The 27,628-nt window shown below is 39.9% G+C and overlaps 1 protein-coding gene across 1 annotated transcript; it reads right to left on the minus strand.

The window, feature by feature from the left end:
• On the minus strand, positions 1 to 27,424 carry sema7a (semaphorin 7A (JohnMiltonHagen blood group); the record flags this gene model as incomplete). The annotated part of the gene is made up of 14 exons (XM_080736874.1): positions 1 to 4,508; positions 4,606 to 4,673; positions 6,454 to 6,599; positions 7,154 to 7,266; positions 7,581 to 7,776; positions 10,231 to 10,339; positions 12,076 to 12,254; positions 14,927 to 15,069; positions 15,898 to 16,008; positions 16,206 to 16,308; positions 16,722 to 16,817; positions 16,921 to 16,962; positions 24,648 to 24,787; positions 27,304 to 27,424. The coding sequence occupies 14 exons, from the start codon at positions 27,422 to 27,424 to the stop codon at positions 4,069 to 4,071; spliced, it is 2,007 nt and encodes a 668-aa protein (XP_080593000.1). The 3' UTR covers positions 1 to 4,068.
• Between the last annotated feature and the right edge of the window lie 204 nt (positions 27,425 to 27,628).

Here is a 27,628-nt window from a genome sequence, read left to right on the forward strand (position 1 = left end):
ATTTTACAACATAAGGGAGGACATGGGATGAGAGTGGTTATTAAAATGACAGGCTACAGGTTAGTTCACGTCGTTGCGTCTTTGGGACTTTTCTGCTTTGACAAACAAAGAATTAGTGAACACAGATGTTCCATAAGACGCAAAGATTTTAATAACCACTAATAATCCCATTTCCTTCCAGGGCATAGGAAGGATTACTCTTCAGAGAGGGAGTGATGTTGATTGGACAGGTGGTTATGCCAGAGAGTTTGAACCCTTACTGCTGCATTCCATCGTCTTTGCTTTGTGTGTGTAGATGCCTTTTAACACTCAAATGCATTTGACTTAAAATACACTTCTAAATGACTCTTACACATCTTTGTCTCTACATATATTCTTTAAACCCAATATACTTCATTGACTGGAGTATATTGCCCCTCCTTTGCCCCTCTAATCTCTTTGTGGAAAATAACAGATCTCAACGTGATGCATTGTGAGCTTGTTGATCGTCTATTTTTGCAGAATATTCACCATATATGGTTAAGAAAGACAGTGAGGAAAAATCTCAAACAAGATATACAAATAAATATCCTTATACCACTGTTGTATATTTGATGTTTGTACAAAAGAAGCTGCTACTCTTAGTATTGTACCACTTCATTGCCTTAAATGCTTCATTTGAAAATCAAATAAAGTAAAAAAAAAAAAAAAAAGATATACAAATAAATAGTCCTTTTCTCTTACGCTACCCCAGTCCAAAATGTCAACTTTGCATCATATTGCGAAATGAACCTTATTGATTTTAGTGACCCCACGGTCTTTCCTCTAGCATCACCAGTAGGCCAAAATGTTTACTTTATTTGTTGTTTTACTTACGGTACTTTTAGGCACTTATTAACCATAGTACTTTATTTTCAAAGATAGTTGCCGTTTAAATTATGTTAATCCTTCTGCCAATATACAATACTCTCCCAACTTTCAGCCCCATTAGTGAGAAAACCACCCCAGTCGCAGAAGTCACATTTCATGAAAATTTTATTTAATCCACCGGGTGGTTTACCAGTCATCATCATCCAAACCATACAGTCGTGTTCTCATCTGTTAAGAATACACCTGTTTCTGTCATTTGATGATCCAGCAAACAGCATTTTAGGTTAAGCCCCAAGTAACCATGAATGACCCATGCTACAGGTTAGAAACAGGGCTATTTTCATGGCATGTTTTCCCAAAACATTTAATGGACACGCCTGTTATTACAATAAGCCAGTTCTAACCCAGTTCTAACAGGATAGGGAAATTATGTAAGTTCACATAATAGTTAACAGTTTCACTCCACCCTTCCTGCACCCTCAGGGGTCCATTATCAGTGATCGCTGCAGAGCATTTACTGTATCCTTTCCTATCCTCTAGGAATTAGAGCAGGGACGTGCTGGCCATTGGGAAAAGAGGGACAACTCCCGAACGGCCGGTTCATTCTCGGCCGGTCCAGGCCGGCCATTAGGAAAAAATTAAAATAAAATGTACATCATCACTGTCAGGCAGATACCTCGTATCTCCAAGTTTCAAATGTATACATTTTTTCGCAAGGCAAAGCCTTGCTTCATCATACAAGGCCGTCGCACAAAAGTTGTGAAAACAGCAGATCTACAAGCACACAACGCCTCGCACCGCGAGGCGTTTAAATAATTTTTTAAATGATAAATACAAAACAAACGGTTTTGGACATACAAGGTTTCCACCCGAGAACGACGAAATATAACTCATGTACAGTAATTGGCCCACTGGCTTGTCACTTGTCATGATCTGAAATGGCAAATCTTTGAGCAGCAGCGGTATAGAGAGAGATCTCTCTCTATCCATGGGTTTCCAACGCCCCATAGTGCATTGCGCAGACGTTGTACCAAGCTTCCGGCGCCACAGCCGAGTGTGATTTACAAGCTCACAACGGGTTGCATCTGCGACGCGACGTGAGCTTGTATGTCTGCTGTTAAACCGGACGTGTGGTCCAAATAATCTCCAGTAAACTCCCGCGGAAAAAGGTGGATAGCGCGCAATGAGGGCCTCTCCAACTCTTTTTCCCGGGATGAATCAGGGGCCCAGCAAGTCCCTGAATTAGAGAGTATAGGCAAGGACCAGATAAATGGACACAGTCAAACAGTAAACCACGTTTGGGCTTCAGAATAGCTATAATAATGTGTAATTAATTACACCAGTCTCAAAGCTAGGATATCTCTGGTCTTATGTTTAAAAAATAGTTTAATGAGTACACCTTTATTTGATATATCAATGAGTATATGTGATTGTGCATGTTTTGGTTTGAGCATTTAACTTGCAGGGCTGAGTATGGATAGTTAAGCATCAATTTGCCTAGTTTCGCTATATTGCACCATCACAGCCCACACTCAGACTGGCTCATTAAGACACCTGCTGCACACACTCCAGATTTGATCAATCAAAAAGGTATAAAAAAAGGTATCTATCTAATCAAACACATCACCTCAATTACATAACCTGTCCCTCTTTCTATCATTGTGGTCCATCATACCCAGTTCACCAGGGATTTCTTTGAAGAGCTGGATACCATCATAAGCTTCTTCCTGGCAGATGGCACTCATCTCATTCTACTACTAGGTGACTAAGATTCAGTCCTCGGCCTCCAAACCAAGGAAGCACTTCTCCTCCATCCTTTACCACCCTCCACTGGTTCCCCATCCCACTCTGCTTAAGCTTACTGTCACCTTTTTGATAGCCTAGTCGAACCGGCCACTTCTAAGGACTTGGGGGGTGGATACACTTTGCGCTGGATCCAGCACTGGCTCCCGATTGGTTTACCAACCAATGTCCCCGCCTCCCTCTGCACAGAGCCTGCTCTGCCGCTGCTCCTCTCCTCCTCCCCTCCCGGCTTGTCTGCACATCGGCGATATTAATTTAATTCCTGCATACAGCCTTTAAGATCACCCAGGAACCACAGTTCCGTGGGGGCTTACCCATGCAAGCTTTTCTTTCTTTTGAATGAAACACCTGGGTTCCCGAGGCTATACCTTTTTGATAAGCCTATTGATATCATAAGCTCTTTCTCCACTCTTCCCACTAACAAATTGTCTAACTCCCTTCTCTGGCTATCGGTTGCTGCCCAGATCTAATTCAAAACACTGGTGATGACCCAAGGGAAACAGGGGCATGACACCACTTTACCTTAAGGACATGATCCACCCCACACACTAGCACAATCAGCTAACACAGGACGTCCGTCTCTCCCTTCCCTATATGACACCCTGGTCTAATTGCCAACCCTGCAAGTGTTGGATCACCCTCCTTGCTCCCAAGCTGTGTAATGGTGTTCCAACCCCTACACCTCTTGCCACACACTTTAAGTGCACTGTAGATCAGCCAACACAGGACATCCATCTCTCCCTGGCCTATGTTGCCCTGGGCAACACTGCAAGCAGACCAAGCTGTGGAATGATCTCCTCGCCTCTGATGGCCTTAGTCAGAGTTGCAGTGCACACCCACTCATAAATCCACTGTAGTTTGAAAACGAACCCCTCCAGACAGTACTTGAACCTCTAGCTCTCCTCATTCCTTGTATCACTTCTTGTTGCCCATTTTCGATAGATGCTAGTTATAGATTGCGGACTTACAGTATGTTGGTTACTTGCTCACATACAGTATGCTATTTACAGTTATGTTGTTTAGATGGACACATACCGTTTGCTGGTCCACAAATGTGAAGTATGTTATTTAGATTGCATGTTATTTAGACTAGGTTTGATGTTTACCTGATATCCTCTAATTGCTTTCATTGCACTCTGTTTACTTCAGTTCACGCTACTTCCTAAGAGCATCTGTTAATGTTTAAATTGTAAAAGGAAAGCCAAGAGATGAAAGATTGCCAGAGTTGTAGGATACTCTGATCTGTATGTGGATTTCCTGCAGTCCAACCCCATTCCCTGGCCTCGGAAGCGCGTGCAAGGACTTGCATCCGCAGTGTACACATGTCAGAACTTCATTAGAATGTATTTAATGATGTGTAGCACAGCAGGCAGACTTTACAGAGTGTCAGGGGTGTTGTCATTCCAAAAAAGGATTCTATTTAAAAAGCTGCGACACAGTTACTGCAGTTGCTACACACATGACCCATTCCATTGGAGGCATAAGTCCTGTCACGCTATTACCTTTGGGTAATTCTTGGGCCTTCTTGTCCTCAATGCTGGTGGTTGTACGTGGGCTACTTTGCATGGCCAGCTGATATTCCTTCACCACTTTGGTGCACTGTCTCTCTGTGGATACACACTGGTAGTTTCCATAGTTTTCCTGTGTCATGGCAGGGATGAGGTGCAGGCAGTTAGACTGCATTTGCTGACAAGGGCTGCTCTGGTCCTGGTGATTCCATGTGTATTCGGCATGGTACGAGTCTATTGGACAAGACAGGTAGAACGGGACACCCAAGGGAACAGAATGAACTGCCCTCAAAACACTTGGAATGGCTGAAGCACTCTCCCGCCTGGTCCTGTTTGTTTTCTTTGACTCTGGATGGAAAGAAGATAACCAATTGGAGAATTTGGACAGCATGTTCCACACTTATCTGAATATATGATAATGCACTGTGTAATCATTATAGTTTACCTCCTACTGCTGCAGGGTTAGGACAGGAGGTATTAATTCGAACTCCAGGGATATTTTGAATAGCTCCTCTGTAAACGACAACAGCATTGTTAATATGTTGCTAAAATTCAGGAGATAACTATCCAGCCAGTGTTGCGTAGCCGTGCTGTTTATTTGTGTAAGGTCCAGGAAGTTGCCTGCCTCCACGCAGCTTATGTGATGCGTTTTTTGTCAGATAGGAGTCTCAAACAAGGTTGTTTCTTAACCTAAACATATTCTTTTGTGAAATTACATATTTACACACATGATTCCTTTTTTTTGGACTGTGTACGATAGTTTTCTTTAAAATACAATACTTTTAAGCCTCCGGTACGCTAATTCAACATTTCCCATCTGGCAACAGTGTATCCAGAGGTGGTGGAGAGAAGGGAACAACATGGAGGGAGGTTTGGAGCTGTTAAACACTCTAAAAGCCTAACTTTGTTTTCTATTTTTGCCTCTCTCTGTTGAGATCCCAACCAATTTGTTATTAATAGTGAATTTAAGTATTTATGTAGACCCCTATATTGGAACAGACTCAGACTCTCTTTGTATTTAGTTGTATTTTTTGACCCTTATGTGTATAATGGATTTTGATGTATTTAACTATGAATTATATTGTCTTTTGCACTTTATTGTAACATTTGGTTGGGGGTTTTTAGCTATATGAACAGAGGAAGTTGTCTCCTCGACGGACACTATAAAATGTGACACTTCCCTTGCCCCCAGCATGCAACGCTGATGAAGGCTTAACTGCCGAAACGCGTCCGTTTGTTGCTGCTCTGCAGCTTACCATGCCGAACTTAATATATAATAAAAAAGTGCCTTAAAAGGACTGTTCCGTGTTGGTGTGCTGGTGTTCTCTTTGAGAATCTTTTTGTAAAGGGAGGTTTGGAGGTGCCTTCTTCTGCTTCACCGAGGTCAAAAAGAGTTATCTAATCGAGTGGGAAACTGGCAGGAAATAGTAAGCCATCTTATCACGATTGTCCTGTTCCAGTCTCAAGTGGGGCCTGCAGCTTCAAGGCTATTCCCAATCCCAAATGACAACTTCACTTGATGTCCCACATTGACCCATGAAAATGCAATTTAACTGCTGCTTTGCTGAGAGAAAATTGACAATCTTTGGATGAAGATGTTTCCAAATTAGCTTTAGACTTTGCAACAATTTTTAACATGATGTAACATATTGAGAAAAACATTTGATGTAAAAGAATGCCCAAGAAATAACCAATATGTCAGAATAATAATTCTATACAAGTCGTCCAAAAGCTTGTTGGCCTCCACCCCTAGACAATAAATGAATCAACATTTGTTAAGTCATTGTGTTGAACAGCTTGCAGCTACTTTTTTGCACAATGAGCCATTCAAAGAGAACAGCGCTCTGTTCTCTCCCCCAATGTCTGGAGGAAGCCAGATAACAGGTTCCAACTCCTTACTTCTCACCTAAAACGGCTCACTATTGACCTGCATTCTGTGTTTTTCATAACATCGTCTAAAACAGAAAATGTCTATAGAAATAAATAAATATCAGACACCATATTCAAGAATATATTCTTAGATTATATTATTATTATTATTATTATTATTGGTGCAATTGACTATTTTAGAACTGAACAATGAGGCTTTTATTCAGAGTGACAGGAAATGCGGACAGAGCAGGGGGATGAAATTCAGCAAATAGTCTGGCCGGCTGGGAATCGAACCAGAGACTTGCTGATCAGAGTATTGAATCTGCATGTGGTATACTCCCTAACCATTCAGCTATCGAACCACTGTAAAATCTTTAAATTAATGTATCCATATGAGTCCATATGAGATTGTTCTACTTACAGGACTGTGGGTTTGCATCCAAACTCGGTCCAGGCACAATAAGGGTCACGGGCAAGGACACATGCTTGACAGGAACTGTTATAGTCTTCACATCGCTGGAGGTCCAATATAGAGATTTGCTCTCGGAAGCCCACTATTAACTTTTTCTGTATGGAAGAGCAAAAAGGAAAATAAAAATCACAGTTCAAGGACATGCTACATTTTTACTTCAAGATCGTAGTATCTTCAAATATGTGAAGGTTTTGCAAAGGATTATAATCTTGCATATTATAAAGTTCAAGTTGTCTGTGGCAGTGTCTGTGTGCCCGGTTTCCAAATATGGACACGCCTGACGTCAGCGCAAATCGATGTTATTACAGAAAGTAACAGTTACTCCTGCGTAAGTCCTAAGCACCCCGGTTTAGTCTGGTTCTTGTAAAGGAGCGCTTGAGCCACGTGAGACACCACCGAGCGAGCGGTAGTGAGCGAGTCGCTGTGTCGAATGTTGCGAAGGTCGCATGGTGAATGGACTCAGCGCCGTTAGAAGTTGTAAACCAGGGAGCCAGAATACTAAATCTTCGTCCGCCCGACTTTCGGCACCTCCGTGCGGTTCAAGTGAACACAGAGGAGCGCTCCCTACCTCTGGTTGGTATTTTCTGCACTATAACACTGTAATGTATGAACTACTATTGATCACCCTTTACTGTAATGATATTTGTACCTTTTTGGAGTCAAGTTTCATTGATTGAATCGCTGAGTGGTTGGAGAGTTGAGTTTCAGCGATGATAAAAGGTTCAGATCCATCCTCTAGCACTTTGTGGATCTTCCCCGAGTCTGTGTGGTCACGACAGCGTGAACAGTTTGGACAGTGAAAATAGTACATGCTATTAGATTGTGTTCCGTTAGATAACGGACATATTTATATATTCTCAGCCCATTGTTCTAAACATCCTCTGTCCCTGATATAATTGACTACAATAATAATAATAATATGGAAAAGTGCCAAAAGGCTTGAGCAACTCAAAACAGTTAACACCCAATTTATTCTTAGTTGCATGACATGTCACTCTCCGAAAGTATAAAAATTAGTGACACTGTCTAGCGATGAAGTATAAATTAGGCTTCTATACTATGCATCCATGACATACCGGTGGCAAGGAGCAGGACATTGTACGTCCGCTGGTCTGCAGCCTGGACCTTATCCACCACTATCTTCGTATAGTTGTAGTTGTTTTTGTAGAATGGAGCATGATGGAGTAATGGGTGGATCCAGTCACTCATCTCTGGGTGATCCTTCACAACGTTTACAGTGGCCAGCGACAGGCTCCTGCTGTTCTTCATACACTGAAAGCAGACAAACAGACATGAAGAACTTTTTCAGTTCACATATCATTATCCACCAATCTGGGCAGGGGCGTCACAAGGGGGGGGGGGGGGGGGGGGGGCCCACTAGAAGAAGCGGTGTCACTTTGATTTGGTTCCCCCGTTTGTTTCCCCAATCCCAATTAAAATGCTCGAGTAGCCTAGTGTAGTCTTTCCAGTCGCTACGAGTTGGACTAAAAGATGCATACCAAACAATTTTTTCAAAAGCAAAACTACTCCGCATCAAGGAGTTTATTAGGTAGGCCCTAAAAGTATGTCCTTGAGCGCAGAGGAATTATTTTGGGTTAAAACTGTTTCCGGTGGATAGTTCCGGCCAAATTGTAGTCTTTGAGCACTACAACGTGACGTATTGTGGTTTCCGCTCCAGACCGCTTACAAGCCCGAAAGGTGAGGTGATCCCAGACTAGTCTGAGGCGCCTCAAGAGATTTGGCTTGAGCACCAAGGCTCTTGTGACTTTATATCGCTGCACCATAGGAAGTGTTTTGACAGGTTGCATCACAAGTGTGGTTTGGTAACTTGACTGTTCCAAGACTGTAAACAGCTGCAGAGGATTGTGAAGAGAGCTGCTAAAATTATCTGCACAGAATTGCCACAGCTCCATACAATCTATACCACACGCTGCAAGAAAAAGACTCAGAACATCATGAAAGATAGCAGCCACCCGCCCATTCCCTGCTCTCACTCCTCCCATCCAAAAAACGTTACCAGAGCATCAAATCGCACACCACTCGTTTCAGTAATAGTTTTTTTGCCCAGGCAGTCAGGTTGCTCAATGAAGGGATGAAAGTGAAACGTAGGTGAACATGGGCACTGTATGCATTTTTAAACTGTACACTGTTACACTGTATGGTATTGTCGTTGTTGGGACTAGTCTTGTGTGGCCTGCATGGTATGTGGGTCCACACTCCTGTCGGTCACTGTGACCATGTCTTTGTGTAATAAGGCTGAGAGTGCTCCTGGCACAAGCATTTCATTGTATATGTACCTGTATGGATATGTGTGACAATAAAACTGAACCTGAACGGGTTACTAGGGCCCAAGGTGGAGGGGCCTTGATTATTTTATACTTTAGCTATTGAAAAATAGCAGATATACAAGCTCAACGAGTGCCGCGCTGCAAGCTTGTATATCTGCTATTTTTGTTGAAAATGTGTGCAAATCTTTAAATATATGCATTTTTTATGCAAACATTTGTAACTCAAATTTTGCTTCTGGGAAGGACCCTGGAAGGCTGGAACTAAATATTTTGAGATGGGGGTCCGTGGTCAAATACCTATCATTTTGGGGTTCCTTCACATGAAAAAAGATTGAGCACCAATGACATAGAAACATAGGTTTTAGGAACTTGCTTTGCCTCCTCCCCTTTCCCAGCCAACTTCCTCCTGGTATTTATTCTTACCAACTTGTTTAAGACAGTGGTGCTGACTTGAGAGATTACATATCCACTAATCACATTAACCCTGTCGTCCCTATTTAGGGCATGTCAGTTGAGGAAGATATATTATGGTATTATGATTGGTTATATGTGACCTTATTTACAGTACATTGTGTTGTTCATGATAGCTTGTAAGAGTCTAAATATCTCCACTAGACCTGATAGCTATTGTTTTGGTAAAGCCTACTGTATCTTGTTATGGTTTAGCTTGTCCTTATAGCAGCAACAGTATAACTGTGATCTACAAGCTCACATTGCGTCAGACCTTGTAACTGGCTATTTGCGTTACACGTTTTTCCCACAACTGTGGGAAAAACCTTACAATAAAAAAAAAAAAAAAAAACGAATTAAGGTTAAAATGAAGGTTAAACGCAGAAAAGAAAAGAAAAGAAGGAAGCAATGGTTATCTACAAAATACAATACCACGTGATGATCTTAAAGACACTGAGCACAAACAGTTCACAAACTGAGAGCAATCCGCACTCTGCAGTCATTCTAACAGTATGGGTAAGCATGGGTATTCCAACACTAACACACACTGACAGACCAAACAAAACGTGGGTTGAGATCATAGACTGGTTGAGATAGGTGGAGTCTGATAAATATTTGTACATGATCTCCACCAAACCCAACTCTCAACCACCTCCTTGGACAGACATTATGGAGCCTACCACTGTCTGATCATGGAAAGATGGAAACAACATAGCTGAGATTGGTGAGCTAAGTTAGAGAGTAAATCATTAAAATAATTCAAACATGTAATTAGCCGTAACTATATTTGACACACAGTTAAACTTAAAGAGGAAAATCGAGCAAAACTTTACTTGTGTGTACACTGTTGCTAGGACACTTTCCACAGTTCCTCCCAAGTATCAAACCATTTTCCAGTACACCCATTGTAGTTAGTCATACATTGGAGGAAAAAATGGTAGTGGACCAGTGAGTGATACAATGAAAATATTTATAGGGGAATACTTACACTTCCTGGCCGAGGGTTTGGAATCTCTTTATCATAACCCTTGAAGGTTGAGGTCTCAAATATTTTTTCAATGTCTGCAATGGAGTAGATGCAAAGTGCTGTGGAGTTCCTAGAAGAACATTGAGATGACGTTAAACAGTTTTACTGACCGAGTTTTAAATAGCTAAACAAATCTCTATTTATTGGATACTGTCAGGTGTGAGATGCCGCAGGAGCAGGGGCGTCACAAGGGGTAGGAAAGTGGGACTGAGTTACTGGGGCCCAAGGTGGAGGGGCCCTAATAACTTTATCTATTGAAAAATAGCAGATATACAAGCTCACAGCGCGGCACCGAGTGCCGCGCTGCGAGCTTGTAGATCTGCTATTTTTTGAAAAGTTGTGAAAATGTGTGAAAATCTTTGAATATATGTATTTTTTAAGCGAACATTTCTAACTCAAATTTTGCTTCTGGGGGTTCCTAGAACTAAATATTTTGAGATCGGGGTCCGTGGCCAAATACATATCATCTTGTGGGTCCTTGACATAGGTTTCTTGCACACATTTTCACGATTTTTCAATAGTTAACATTCATGGGGGGCCCGCAGTGAATCCTTGTACCCAGGGCCCAGAATTTGGTGTGACGCCCCTGCGCAGGAGCGCAGAGGAACGCCGTCCCCTTTCTTTTCAAGCTGCACGCACGCGCGCCCCACGAGCACGCGCGTGCGTGCACGCAAGCTGCGTAGATGTGTGATGGCACGGTCAGCGCTTCAATCCCCATACCTGGCTGCTTTGTCATAACAATACTCGGGCAAGCAGGCCTCACCTACGTCCTCATTTACACTATAAACGGCCAGCAGGACATTCGCCTAGCATTCTTTGCAGTCTACTGCCTGCCTAATTTAAGTAGGCTACTCATGTGTGTTATTTTATATAAAACTTAAAAGGAAAATAAATGTATTGAAACTAAAATAAAAACAACAAATTAACAATATAACTAAAAAATAAGAAATATAATTACATTAAAAAAGAAATCCATCACGTGTGTTGAATACAGTATTTCAACTAGCACAGAGTGGCAGGCCGTGAATTTAGAGTCATGAATTTAGAGTGTCTACACTTCAACAATCCATATCACACCACTGGATGTTACTGTATTTCGTCACCCTTTCATCCCATAAAGTTTTGATTGAATGAAGAAAATACATATGAACTAGAAAAAGTGCTCCTCTGAGCACAGGTCTCCGCCAGGTCAGGTAGGTTATTGTGGGCTAGCAATTTTGGCAATGTTTCAGCCCAATCAGGGCCCTATTGACTCCCATTATGAAAATTAAGTTAAATATTTAAAACAGTTAAAAAAACGAGTGAAAAGAGATTAGTGGAATACTTCTGTGGCCGACTGGCAGTGAGCACAAGATATTTGGCAATGATCGGTCCAGCTGTTTGAGTCTCGCTTCTGAGGAGCCAAGCCGATAGGAAAGAATACCAGGCACGAATGTCTTAAAACTGAAGTATTTCCTCAGGAAAGGGCCCCAATGTTTATGTTTGTGTAAGGAGAGTGGTCATCAGGTGCTCATGAAGGTTTATAGTTTCCTGACATCCAAGGTCAAATGTATTTATGCATAGAGATGCAAAGGACTTCACTTCTGCCTATGCTGTGCTTTTATGTGTACAGTGACTCATTTCAGTGTTCATTTTGTTCACTAAGACTCAGACTAAACAATTTCAGAAGAGTAAGACTAAATGGTGTGTTATTCAAAAGACAAAGGCTAAGACTAAATCACAAAATTAACACTACTTTATGTGTTAATGTTCATTTTAAATGTTGATGCTTAGTTGGCAATTATATATGCAGGGAGAGTGACTAACCAGCTGCTTGTGAAAAGAGCGTAGACCCTGGTCTCCCGCCAGTCTTCAGCATGCAGCACAAAGATATCCTGAAGACGGTTGAAATAGAGTGGCTCGTCTGGAAAGCCGCACACAAGCCGGGCCTTCAGGAAAGAGGTCCACATGTTCTGGAAGAATCTCTTAGAACCACCTTCATCCACCTGCAAGAATGCAAGTTGGTCGATTAAGAGTGAGTTCCAAGAGTCTAGTAGGGGCCTTGATAACAGATAACATAAAACACAGCTACACTGTTAAAGGTCTCCTTGGAAAAGGAATGAATCTCAGCTAGGTAAATAGCTACAATGCTGTGTTAGCTGTTCCAACACAGCATTCCACATTCCACATGATGGCTCATGACAAGGGGATGTGTAAATTGTTAGTGCAGGTGGTTTGAATAAAAACACTGCAAAGGTCACATTGACTTTGGCCTGGATCAAGGCATGGGCCCCACTGTCATGGGTCTGTCTGGGTCACGGGTTTTGTATTTTGGCCAGTTGTAGCCTACCATAGACGGGTTTCTGGTCCACGTCACACTGAGGGTCGGTACTAAAATTAGCCAATGAAACCATAGAGTATAGAATGAAACCAGCGCTCCCCAAAACAACAAGTTTGGGGATTGGACGGAATTGATTACATGATACAGTCACCTGTGCATTTAGTCTCAATGTTTGTAAACAAGAAACCCGTCTATATGAATTGCCACTGACGCACATACACACACACACACACACACACACACAAACAGACACGCACGCGCACACCACACGCCCACGCCCACACGAGTGTGGTGGCCATAGCTGAATGGTTAGGGAGCCCACCTGGGGAACCAGAGCCCCTGGTTGTCCCAGGTGCGATTACAGGCCAGGCCAGCAATGTCGATGTGTGTCCCCGAGCAAGATTCTTAACCCCTAATTGCTCACGTGCTCCTTGTGGGCAGCGAAGCGGTTGGGCTGAAAATACGGAATTCTCCCTCGTGGGCGGAGTGGGTAACTATTGTTATCGAGTGATAGATTTATGTTTGGGGGCATATTTAGTTGTCTGGGTATTATTGTTGTCAAAATTGTTCCACTGTATCAGCTTGTCTAGGTTCCTGAGTCTTGTTCCTGTTCCTAGTTTCATGCCAGCCAGCTTCCTGTTCTGAACTCAAAAAAATAATTTATAGCAGTCATTCTGCCTCGGCCTCTGCACTTGGGCGGACCTGCTTCACTGCCATGTGATACTGGCATCGGGTTCTCATGACCTGAGGGTATCATTTCACCTGCTGCATTCCAATCTCCTCTTTCTCTGCGCAGTCAGTGTAATAAATTATTCATTTCAACCGGCATTGAACCGAGTCAAAACAGAAAACTGCTGGGACCCTGTCCCATCAATTTGTGCAATGCTCTAAGTTACAGAACTTTTGGGGCCAATTATTTGATTTCTTCGCAAAAGCTTTTGAGAGAGACTTTCCCCCTGCCCCACTGACTGCTCTATTTGGGGTCGTGTCACCTGGATGGGCTCAAAGCAAACATGAACTTCAGGCCATTTCACTCTCCACCCTGCTAGCCAGGAAATTAATATTGCAGGCCTGGAAATCCGAAAAACCCCCAACAATTGAAATGTGGTTAAGGGAGCTGGGAGATGTGTTGCATCTTGAGAAAATACGGTTTACTCTGTCAAATAAGGAACCCCTCTTTCTGAAAATCTGGTCGCCCATTATAAATTTGCTTAACAAGCTACAACGAAGAGCCTAACTTAATGTTGTGCAGCCCCTTGGTAGCTTATGCTTGCTAGAACTACTATCTATCTTTCAGTGTTGGCTTGTGATGATGCTCTACGGCCCCTCTAGTGTACTGCCATCAATGTTTATTTTTGTTTATTTATTTTCTTTTTGTCTTTTTTTTTTAACATTTCTTCTGTAGTTCGTCTGCTTTGTCTGTTCTTTTTTGAAGTAGATGATTGTATCTGTATCTGTACATATTGTAAACATTTTTCTATAATGGATATGCCTGTAATTAAGAAAAAAAACTGAAAATTTGAAATAAACAGATATTAAAACAGAAAACTGCTGGGAAAAGATAATCGAATACAAACTGAAGTTACTGAACTGTAGAGAGGAAATGAAAGTAATGCAGTGACAATCGTGCAAGGCTACAGTGTTATATAACTGAGCTAATACATAACACCCATCAACGTGTGCTAAAAATGTAAGTAAAGGCTAAAGGCAAAGACAATGTTATTATTTCTTTGTAGTAGATATTATGTATTGTGTGTTACTATTTTCATTGTAACACATTCATCATTTTCTGCACAATTCCAGATTTGTTCAACTTCAAAGCATTCTTGTTTCATATTACTTGTATGTAAATGTATATTGTCCTGCAGCTACATACACATTTTACTTTTCACCTTACTTTCTTACACTGTTTTCTTATTATGCCTACGAAAGTCCATATCACAAGTTATGTCCTTACACCACCTTACCAGAGGCGTCAATTGGGTATGGCAAGCTATGGCAGCTGCCATACCTTGGCTACAGGGGGAAATAATAAAATGTACTTTTCATTGTGCCTGTTGCTAAGGTATGGCAACATGACTCGCGCGCGTGCAAGACACCAGTCATGTTGCCATACCTTAGCTTTCTTTGAACTGACGCCGCTGCACCTTACTTAACAAGATTGAGACCTTTATCGGACAGCCTACTTGTGCTGACGTGCAGTAAGAAGGTTAATCTCTCAGTAGGGGACAGACACTTCACTCTGTCTCCTTAATGACCGAGGTAAGCATTCCTTTCCCAGCAATAACAACCAGGTCACTGACCTCATTACTGAATGCACTGTGGTGTGAAAGGTACCTTGCAGACTCTGGCCACTCTGGATATCCATGGGTCAGCTTCTGGACTGCTATCAGAGTTCTTCTCACGGAAAAAGACATAGATCTTCTCATTGTCTGGGTCGTTCTCCCGCTTCACCCAGGAGGCAGAGATGAAGGTGGGCTCTGTGAGAAGAGAGAAAGATCATTTGACCACTTAAATCCTATACATTTAGTCCCCAGGGATAATACTAGGTCTGCATCGCTTTTCCCTCATCATCAAATCTCTTTGCCAAAAATATCCGATCTACAAGCTCACAATGTCTCGTGTTATGACGCATTGAGCTTGTAGATTTGCCTTTTTCACAGAATGTTCACCTCCAAAATCGGGACACTAGGGTTAACATTAACGCCATGTTTTTTCATTTTCATTTCAACCTTTATTTAAGTCTCGGAGAATAGACTGAGGGCAACGATACTACACAATAAAAACAACAATATGCCAAAACAGAAGACACGTAAATGACTAGAATACATGATATACAGGAAAATAAAAAAATAAAAATAAATATATATATATATATATATATATATATATATATATATACACATACATACATACATACAGTATATATATATATATATTTATATATATTCCACCATCACATGATATATGAAACTCAATTAAAACAGGTACAGTTTAGATTCACCATAGTTGAAATATCCGATTTAAAACGATCTAGGGATACAAGCGAGGCCTGAAAAGTGTTCCATGTGTTTGAGGCACCACACTTAAAGGCTGACTTTCCAAACTCAGTTGAGGCATAATAATAATAATAATCTCAAGCATCAAATAGTCCTGTGAGCGCGTGTGATAGCCATTCGTTTTTTTCCACTCCAAAAGAGAATTCAAAAGAGAATGTCCTATCAAGTGTCCATTAAAAGGAAGCCAGTACATTGGGAAACGTGATATGCGTGGAGAGCTTCGTTCTGATTACGTGAACACTCACTCACCTGACACCCACTTTTCATACATCCAGACGTTGGTTCTACCTCCTGCTTTCCTTCTGAATTGCAGGGAGCTCCCATCGCTATCCAAGGGCGCTGCTGCATACAAGTCTCCCTCTAAGAATAGCACAGATACCGTACATTACATGAATAAAAGCTCACAGTTTACATAATTTAGTATCTCTCCGTGTTATTGCACTAGCTTGTCTCGCTTCTCTTCATGGCTCACAGTGGTTATGTAACACTGCCAGACTTGAATATGCTTTTCTAAACAACACATATCAATATTGTGAAAGAAACTATATTTCACATACCTACTACGAGAGACAGTGAGTTATGTGTGTAAACATAGGGAGATATTCCAGTTCCTTCATAGCTTTCTATTATCTCCTGTGATTGATTGTTCGCCTGGGAATACTGCAAAAATGAAGATCAACATTCATAAGAAATCCCACAGAATTGAGGGAGCAATTAGCATACAGTATACTGTATACGAGCAGAACATAACAAGTCATCTTTACTCAATTAAAACGCTACACCCAGACACTTTAAAACCTGGTCTAGTAATGAATGCCTCAACGCTACAGCCAGACACTTTAAATCGTGGTCTAGTAATGAATGCCTTAACGCTACAGCCAGACACTTTAAGTAATGAGGGCCTCAACAGACTACAGCTACACACCCCAAAATACCACATACGCCCCTATACGTCCTGTTTGTGATGACTATAGGCCACCACATACGAATGTAAATTAAAGAAAATGTGAACACATGGTGGACAGATTTCTAGTATCTCTATGCATAAAACGAAGTAATGTCTACACACTCACCAGCTTCCAACACTGTGGCATGTGGCCATTAGTTCCACAGACAAAAAGACTGTCCTGGAAACTCTGAATGACTGTGATGACATTTTGTTGTGGCCCCTAGAATATAGAGTCTGTTAACAAAAGAGTACTGCTGCAGAAATTTCAATGCAAAAAAATATATAATAGATATAATTTTACACACCATTCCCTATTTACTAACCTCTGAACGCTCCTGTGTGCCAGTTGTTTTCAGTGAGAATTCCTGCAGGGGAATGACATTGTATATTGTAAATTCGATTTACAGTAGTTCCACTTCAGGTTAAATGAGGACGCTCAAAAAAGAAAAGAAAAAAGAAAAAAAATCCTCAAAGCTGTCAAGAAGCAGCTGAATCCATCCATCCATCTGCAATCCGCATTCCACACATGTCCCAGTGCCCAAATAACACTTTTTTATTCTGACCAAGGAATGTCTGGAAAAGCTGGAGGAAAGATTTTTTCTAATTCAGGATAAGAGAGGAATTCTCTTTTTTTGTTCCAAATGTTATATGCTCCACACAATTACAGGGGAAATGGACGTAAGGAGTTGTAAGAGTAGAAATTCATATTGGTCAGGAACACATTCTGTCAAGGTCATGGTAGTCTGTTAGGGTCTGACAATATGCCTTGTTTTCATGTGACTAAGCATCCATGGGAGGAGAAAGAATCTGCAGAAGCTGAATTAACATGGGCTAGCTGGGAAGGAATTGGTCAAAAATCATGAAGGTCGTGCACTTCAGCACTTTGTGGCAAGTTTTAGATTTTTGGCATGGCGTTAGGTATGCGTACAAGGTTTTCAAAAACCATCTCAAACGAGTTGGGCTCACCCTAGCTAGTGGTCGGTTTGCAATGAATCCAATATTGGATCGGTCAGCACATGGTTGAAACCCCAAAGAATTCATAGAAGACATTTTTCTTTTTTTTTTTTTTTTTTTTTTTATAAATCTTTTTATTAGGGGCACAATTTTACGTAACAAAACGGACAAAAACAAAACTAAACAGACAAAAACAAACATAAAACTAAATAAAGAATACAATAACAATAGCACAGCAACAACAGCGACATCAGCAAGTGCACAACTCATTTCTTACAGTTCATGTCAGACAGTTGACCCAGCTCTCAGCTGGGAGAACAACGGGGACCAGAGGTCCTGGAACATCAGTCCTCGATTATGTGTTTCAAAAGTCAGTTTCTCCAGTGGTAGTAGTTGAGCTAATTGCTCTTGGAACATCCCAAAGGTGGGTGACAGTTCATCTTTCCAAAACAAAAGGATACATTTTTTAGCAAAGTATGTTATGGTAATTAACAGTCTATATTTTTTTATGTCCATCCTGATCTCCGATAAGTCGTTCATTAGGTAGACACATGGGGACAAATCAAATTCTGTTTCCAGTACAGACCTTGTGAATGAGTGAATTGCGTCCCAAAAATGTTTTAGTTTTTCACATTGCCAAAACATATGCAAAAATGTTCCTCTGTTAGTTTTACATCTAGGACAGTTTGGTGAATTATCATTACAAATGTTATGCATTTTTATTGGTGTTAGATAAAATTTATGAATAAATTTAAAATTGGCTTCTTTAATTTTATTACTTGTAAATGAAAAGTGTGTTCGATCACAGATATTTATCCAAGTGTTTTCTTCAAATGTCATTGCTAAGTCAGTCTCCCAAATGTTCAACAAAGGTAAGAAAGCTGATTGACAGTCTTTGGATAGTATGTCATATAATTCACTGATTTTACCTTTAATTGTGGTTGATAATGTTAATGTTTCTTCTATTTCATATAATTCTAATCTTAACTTATTTTCTCTCCTGAGTGACTGTATCACATTTCGCATTTGTAGATATTTAAAGAAGTCTGTGTTGGGAACTCCATATTCTGTTCTTAGATCCATAAATGATTTTAACTGCTTGTTTGTGTGAAATAAGTCTTTAATTTGATTTATCCCCAACTGAGTCCACCTTTGAATATTAACTGATGTTAAATGTTTTTCTAAGTCTGGATTATGAAGAATAGGAGAAAGCAAAGTTGTACAGCTGATAATACCAAGTTTTTTTGAACAATCCTTCCAAGCACGCAATGTGTTTGATATAGTGAAACAGTTACCTATGTTTCTTATTTTATTAAATTGTTTTATAAATATAAGAGAGCCCAGTGGTATTGGGTCAACAAATTTAGCTTCCATCTGAACCCATTGTGAGTCTTGTCTTCCCAACGACCATGACAAAACATTTCTTAATTGAGCTGACCAATAATAATATTGGAGGTTGGGAAGACCTAGACCTCCCATGGATTCTGGTTTCATAAGAGTCACTAATTTTATTCTGGGTTTTTTGTTACACCAGATGAATTTTGAAATCGGTCTATTTATTACTTTGAAAAAATCTGTAGATAGGTAGCATGGTAACATTTGAAAAAGAAAATTCAGTCTTGGAAGGACGTTCATTCTTATCACATTTATTCTTCCCAATAAAGATAATGGTAGCGTAGCCCATTTACACAGATCACTTTTTATTTTTTCTATAAGAGGACAGTGATTTTCCCTGTATAAGTTCTCCAGTTTCGGTGTGATATTTATTCCTAAGTATCTAAACCCTTCTGGAGTCCAGTTAAAGGGATATGCGTTGTACATAGTTTCTGTTGGCGTCATGTGCAGTAGACACGCGTTAGATTTGTTGAAATTTATCTTGTATCCTGAGTATTTTCCAAATTGTTCTATTTCGTTATATAAATGTATTAAGGATTGTTCTGGTTCTGTTATGTATAAAATAATATCATCTGCATATAAAGATATTTTGTGCTCCTCATTATTAATTTTCATTCCTTTAATGTTTATATTGTCTCGCACACATGACGCCAACAATTCTACCACCATCGCAAAGAGCGAACTTGACAACGGGCACCCTTGTCTTGTACCTCTTGTTAGTTCAAAGAAGTCAGAGGAAGCCCCGTTAGTAATGACAGCAGCTTTAGGATTGTTATAGATTGCTTTGATCCAAGCTATGAAGTTCTGTCCCATTTTGAGTTTATCAAGAATAGAGAAAAGAAATTTCCATTCGACCCTGTCGAAAGCCTTCTCCGCATCCAATGCTAGGAGTAGGGAAGGGCTCCCTCTAGTGTCCAAATGGTTTATTACATTCAAAAGTCTTCTTATGTTGTCAGCAGAATATCTCCCTTTTATGAAACCTGATTGGTCTGGATTAATCATTTTTGGCAAAATATCTTCTAGTCTTTTTGCTAGTAATTTAGTTATAATTTTGTAATCATGATCTAAAAGACTAATAGGTCTGTATGATGAACATTTTAAAGGATCTTTGCCAGTTTTATGTAACACTGTAATATTTGCCAAATTCATTGTTTGCGGGAGTGTTCTGTTATGACAGAAATTATGCATCATGGCCATGAAAATAGGGTGAAGTTCATTCCAAAATTCTCTGTAAAAATCTACTGTAAAACCGTCAGGTCCTGGGCTTTTATTTGTAGGCATTAATTTAATCGTGGTCAGAACTTCTTCTTCTGTAAACGATGAATTAAGATATTGTTGGTCTGAATCAGATAAATGTGGTAATTTTTTATTTTCCAAATATTGATCCAATTGTTCTTGGGAATGAGAGCTTTGAGATTTGTATAGTGTATTATAGAATTCAAAAAAGGCTTGATTAATCTCTTTTGGGTGATATGTTATGTTATCATTATGGTAGATAGCTTTAATGATTCTTTCAGTTTGTTCTTTTTTTAACTGATGGGCCAATAATTTACTCGGTTTGTTGCCAAATTCATAATGCTTCTGTCTAACATAGTTCATTTGTTTTGTGATTTCGTTTGACATATTAAGGTTTATTTTGGCTCTGGCCACCAGTAGTTGCCTCCAATTATCCTCTGTAGCTGCTGTCTTATGGAGTTCTTCACATCTTATTACTTCTCTCTCAAGTTCTCGTGTCTGTGTTCTTTTTGAACGCTTTTTAAATGAGTCATATGAGATAATTAAACCTCGTAGAGTGGCTTTTGCGGCCTCCCAAATAATGTTAGGGTCTAGGAGGGGGTCGTTGTTCTCATCTATATAGCTCTTGATCCATGTTCGCATTTTTAATTTAAATTCTTCGTCTTGAAGTAATGAGTTATCAAATTTCCATTTTTTAGGGGTTGAGTTATTCCCATTAAACTGAATAGTTAAACAAATTCTAGCATGGTCAGATAAAATGATGGGACTGATTTCGCATTCCTTTATCATATACATATATTTAGAATAAACAAAAGCGTAATCTATTCTACTGTATGAATTGTGAACATTGGAGAAAAAGCTATAGTCTTTAATGCCTGGGTGTAATTCACGCCAGACATCAGTTAGGCCACTTTCTACACACAACCCCTGGAGAACCTTGGAGGATTTGGATCTGAAGTTTGTGGCGGTATTCGATTTATCCAAAGCTGTCATTGTTAGGTTAAAATCTCCTGCCATAACTCCAAACCCTTTACAATTTTCGTTGAAAAGCAGCACCATATCAGACATGAAAGTAGGTTCGTCCGCATTGGGGGCATAGATGTTCAGAAAGGTAATGTGTGTTCCCCAAATGCGGCCTGAGACCAGAATAAATCGTCCGTTTGGGTCTGTGACTATTTTTTCTAAATTAAATGGTATTGATTTATTAATCAAAATAGCCGTTCCTCTGCTATGACTTCTATATGATGAAAAATAGACCTGGCCCACCCAGTCTCTTTTTAGCTTAATATGTTCAGTGTCTGATAAATATGTTTCTTGCAAAAAAGCCACATCTACTTTACTTTTCTTGAGAAGAGCTAACATTTTTTTTCTTTTAATAGGGTTACCCAGACCTTTAATATTCCAGGAGTGTATTTTCATGTCTGACATGGTAGTTGTTGTGATCTGCGAAAAATATCTATGAGTGTGTACATTTGCCTCATAAGTGTTGTCGTTGCTTTTATTACTACACATAAAACAAAAAACAAAACAAAGAAATAACACATATAAAACACATTAACCCACCCTAGCCGTGGCATTGTAGCCCACGACATCTACCCCTACTCTAATTAGGCTAGAGAGAAACAATAATGGAAAAATAAAAGTAAAAAAATAAATATATAAACAATAGGTCCTTATTTTAACAGAATCCATTTTTCAATGGATTCTGTTACTATTGGGTAGCCTATGCTAACATACTACATTTTTTGGAAAACAGACCTTCTGGAAAGGCATTGTTTTGAAGATGGCGTCCACGATGGCTGCCGGGAGCTTAAATTCAATGCCCGAAAATGGTAGTTTTTTCCCCTAACTTTGACAAATTCCGCATGCACTAGTTTTTTAGCACGATAGGTATGGGCGGCTCGCCCACCTAGTGGCCTGTTTGCATAGCTTCCAGCAGCCATCATGGATGCCATCTTGAAAATGATGCCTTTCCAGTAGTTAGTTTTTTTTTTTTCACAATTTTGAGTATTATTTAGCATACCCAATAGTAACAGAATCCATTGAAAAATAACTTATATCAATTATTTGGGGTTTCAACCATATACTGACCCATCTAATATTTGATTCATTGGAAACAGGGCACTAGGTGGCGAGCACAACTCGTTTGTGATGTATTTTGCAAACCTTATATACCCATACCTAACAACATGCCAAAAATCAAAATCTAGTCACCAAGTGCATAATTGTTATACTTTTTTACATATTAAATCCCAGTTTATAGGCATTTTAAGCTCCCTGCAGCCATTGTTGCCGTTATCTTGAAAATGATGCCTTTCCAGAATAAAATTCTCCTACAATTTTGTATGTTATTTAGCGTACCCAGTAGTAACAGAATCAATTGAAAAATCTCATCAATTATTTGGGGTTTCAACCATATACAGACCCAATATTTTATTCATTGCAAACAGACCACTAGGGGGCGAGCGCCAACCTGTTTGCGATCGTTTTTGAAAACCTTATACCCATACCTAACACCATGCCAAAAATCTAAAACTAGTCACCAAGTTCATGAACTTTACCAGTTCCTCCCCAGCTAGCATACATTTCATTCTGAAATGGAACAACACCTCCTCTGTCCTCTGGCTTTTACACCTCCTACACCCTTAATCAGGTTGGGTTTGTTTGGATTACATAAGTTCAGCCAAAGACTTGGCCCACAATTTCCAGAATAGACGCAAGCTGTAGGGACTCAGTCATCTTCAATTCTGATTGTAGCTTGGAACTTAACGCTAATGAGAAATGCCTCATTTAAAAATGTGATGGAAATTACACAGTATCTGTGGTCTTCATGGCCTGTTTGTGTTAGGCATCAGCTGCCGTTGAAAGGCTATGTGGCTGTCAATGGGGTATATTCCACAGCTGCTGGAGCTTTGTTCCAGACAACCTATTGTGTTTCACACAATAGCATGACAAACAGCAATCTGTTGCCAAACACTGCTACTGATTGCAAGTGTATGTATACGCTACAGTCAAATTTGTAGACCTATATCAATGACAGCTACGCCAAACATGTAACATATGATTATGGGCTACCACTCAATAAATATTCTACCATGTTCCCTAAAAATGTAACTACTGTATTGATAAACTAAAAGTTGATTATTAAGAGAGGTACACATTTTTAGTTTTTGTCATGACCTGAAAACTGTTGTCTGGTGTGTGACTGAAAAGGCACTTAGTGTTGATATAGTGTAGACCACCCTAAGATCCTGTTTTGTTTTATCTGTTTGTTTTGTTTGTTTTTAGGAAGGAAATGATTGCTTTCCTTCCCATGTTGGAAGTGTAATTAGGTGTGCTAAAAATGTGGCATAACAAAACAAACTATGAATAGAAAAGCGTTTGTCCAGTCCTTGAAAATCAATCAAATTTGGTGGCCACTTGTTATAGCAGTGTCGCTCTTTAGGCTGCTCAACAGCACCACTTGAAGGTAGGTCAACCAGCGGTATTGCAGGCCATGCTGCAAACGTGAAGACATACTGTAGGGACATACCCACACACTCTGCCAAGCATTGGAGAGCTGAGGCACGCTCAAAAACTCACAGTATGTTTCGTAACACTGTTGAACCATTATACCGTACCATTATTTTGAAATCGTTCAATAGGGGCACCATTAGTTCCAAACATGTGTATGCAGGCCTGATGAAAATTTGGCCATAACTTAATGACAGTACAAAAACAAAAGGGCTTCAGGCATGAAATCCTACTAAAGATGAAATTCTAATTGGAGTGGCAAGTGCATGACCAAGCAGCAAGGTTTAGAAGTATATAAATACATTAAAGAGGTGGTGCCATAGTTTTGTACTTTTTCTGTTTTTCATGTGTCTAGGAGGTTGAAAGTACTTCATTAGAGCCCCTGGTGTGGTTTTTATGAGCAATTATGTATTCTCTTGGTATTTGTTTGTTTTCTCTTGGAGGCTGCCACCTTGTGGTCAAAAGTGTCAGTTAAAAAACACACACTAAGTATGTCACAGTATCAACTCCTCCCCTAATTACCATTCACCCAACACTGTGGGGTGTGGCTAACTTCAGCTGGGTCACCACCCACCATGACATCCATGCATACTTAATGAACTGGGGGTGTGGCCACATAAAAACCCAATTTTAACTCTTTCTGTATCCACGACTTTCCAACGCCCCATTGCGCAGACGCTGTACCGAGCTTCCGGCGCTGCAGCCGAGTGTGATCTACAAGCTCACAACGGTTGCATCTGCGACGCGACGTGAGCTTGTATGTCTGCTATTAAACCGGAAGTGTGGTCCGAACAGGTCCAAATAATCTCCAGTAAACTCCCGCGGAAACAGGTGGATACTTTTTTGGAAAAAATCTTCCTCCTAGTATAATCATAATACCTGATAATCATGTTTTAGAGGGGGGGGAAATCATGGCACCACCTCTTTAATTAAGTGATCTGAAGTTACCTACCTCAATAACACTAATGTTATCCACATCGATTTTTAACACAAAGTCAGTCCCTCCCACGTACAGTTCATCAGAATCCTCTGGATGGAAGAAGACACTATGGTTCTGAGTGCTGGGATATGGCAGCTGACCATTGATTCTGTCTGGAAAGAGGAACGATAGTGGGTCATAAGAATCTTCATTTGTGAGCATTTTCGGAAGACAAATTGATCAGTGCCAGTAATTGCTGTGTATGGTCAGCACGCATTGTAGATCAACTGCATCGTCTCAGAATGAGTGGATTTCCTATCGAATTTACTTTTTAATCAGACTAATGGGCTTGTATAATGGCTCAGTACCAATAAGACACCATATGGCTATTTATTACAGTATGTCCATGAATTAAATACGGAGGGCTTCCAAAGAAAAAAGGACGTAAAAGGTCTTATTTGGGATGTTCCTTTTAGGCAGGGTGTCTAACGGTACTTGTACTGTACTACATTTCAATTGTATCGACTATACTTGTACTGTTCTCCATTTTTGTCTAATAAAATAATCAATCAATCAATCAAAAACAATATTTCCAGATATGAGCTTAATATCGACGACACCAGGGATCTCCATATATGGGCATTAAAGGGACAAGAACGAAATTAATTTGCAACATCATTGTGATGTCAGAACAGTAAGCTATATCCTTCTGCTGAGCTGGGATGATATGATGACATCAGGGATCTCCATATATTGGCATAAAAGGGACAAGGACAAATTAATTTGCAACATCATTGTGATGTCAGTACAGGTCAGCTATATCCTTCTGTTGAGTTGGGTGTGACGCCCTGTGACGCAAATGGGCTTAATATTGATGAAATCAGGGATCTCTATATATGGGCATAAAAGGACAGAATTAATTTGCAACATTGTGATGTCAGAACAGGTCAGCTATATATCCTTCTGCTGAGCTGGGATGTGTGATAGAAAAAAATAATTTTCCATGTGGATGAAGGATTGAAGTGCACATCCAAAAAGCCTCAACGTTTCAGAGTGTCAGTGTGTAAGCCTTTTATGTTGTTAAACTTTATGGACATTAATGCTGGCTTAGCTTTATAGGCCAGTCAATCTAAGCTAAAAGGGGGCATGACCCAAAAGAAATTGCAATAGTAATCATTCAGGGTTTTTTATGATAGTTAGGGTCATCCAAAACACATATTAAAAATCTTCCAAAATATTCTTAGTGGATCAAGGTAAATTCAGGGGGTTCAAGTTTGGGTCCCTTCACTTACTATACAGGAAACAATACCCCCCAAAAAACTCTTTAAGTAGCATGTGAGGGGTCTAACTAGGGGGTTTTCATGATCCTGAATCCATTGCAAGCATTTGTCTTGCACGAAAAACATTCCTCTGGCCAAAAACGGACCCACAACACTATGGTATAGTGATGGTTTAGTGACGAGTCATCACTTTTCACACTTTTGTGGGTCCATTTTTAGCCATGTTTTTCGTGCAAAACAAATGCTTGCAATGGATTCAGAATCATGAAAAACCCCTAGTTAGACCTCTCACATGCTACTTAAAGATTTGTTTTAGGCATCGTTTTCCTGTATAGTAAGTGAAGGGACCCAAACTTGAAACCCCTGAATTTACCTTGATCCACTAAAAATATTTTGGAAGATTTTTAACATGTGTTTTGGATCATAAAAAACCTTGAACCATTACTATTGCAATTTATTTTGGGTCAAACCTCAGATTGACTGGACTATTAGTAAGCCTTGAGTTTAGAGTGCAAACGTTTCTACTTTATTGAAAGTAACTGACTACATTTACTTACTCAAGTACAATTTTGGGGTATTATTATTATTATTATTTTACTTTACTTGAGGATTTACTTTATATGTCTACTGCACAACATCTCAGAGGAAAATATTATGTGTTGACTCTAGACTACAATTATTTGACAGCTTTAGCCACAAGTTACTTTGCAGATTTCAAAGTACTGCAAGCTCTGATGTTGAAATAGAGTGTTTGTTCAGGAATAGGGTTCTCCCCATCTCTCCAGCTCTTTAGAAAACATAAAATAAAAATGTCAGGTCAGGATATCAATTTCTTCCAACCAGCAGAGATATCTGTATCTGATAACAGGATAAACAAGGGAAATTGGAAGTGATTAAATAAATAAGTGGGCACTGGGCAGACACATTTTGAATTGGAAACAGATAAATGGTTACCCTCTCCTGATTTAAATTGGTGACATTTTACCTGACACCTGACATTTTATTTTTTGTTAGAGCTGGCTGGAGAGACAGCTGGTCTGGTCTGCTACTGAAACAAACAATCATTACTGTCAGAATATAGCTTTAACTTTTTAACTAAACCCTTTTTTTGTTTTTGTCACTTACACCACCTTTATGTTATTATTAGGCCTACTACAAAACAAACATTAATTTATAAATGATGATGTATAGGAAAGGTTAAACTGTCCAGCGCATAATTCTTATCAGCCTAACCTTTACCAGCAGCTGCAGCATTTGAGTGGTGATAATGAACAAGTTCACCCAATACTGCATTATTTGGGTGTTTTTTAAATACATACATAAATAACCTGAGTACTTTTCACACCACACTTGAATGATTATTTTTAAACAAAACCACAGCAGCAGGCACCCCTGGCTGGGAGTCTTACCGTGGTCTAGCAGCAACCTGGGTATATCTCTCCCTCCGAGACTGGGTGTATCCCTGAATCCATCACAAAGCTTTGAATTAAAATCCCAAATGAGATAAATGAAGAGGATGAATTCTTTCATGTTTTGTTTTGCCCTTGCTAGTGATCATAGCGCCATGCCATTTTCAGCATCAGTGTTGCCATGACGACAAGAGATGTGTTCGTGGCAGCCAGGTAGGCAGACTGTCTATTTACAGTAGTAGTTAACTCAACTGTGAAGTGTGTGAACTGTAAAGCCGGGGGGACGGGGAAAGCATTAAGCTTAGAGAAACCCTGTCATTGGCCA

Source organism: Nannobrachium achirus, assembly GCF_963921795.1.
Source record: "Nannobrachium achirus genome assembly, chromosome: 11".
NCBI classification, from domain to species: Eukaryota; Metazoa; Chordata; class Actinopteri; order Myctophiformes; family Myctophidae; genus Nannobrachium; species Nannobrachium achirus.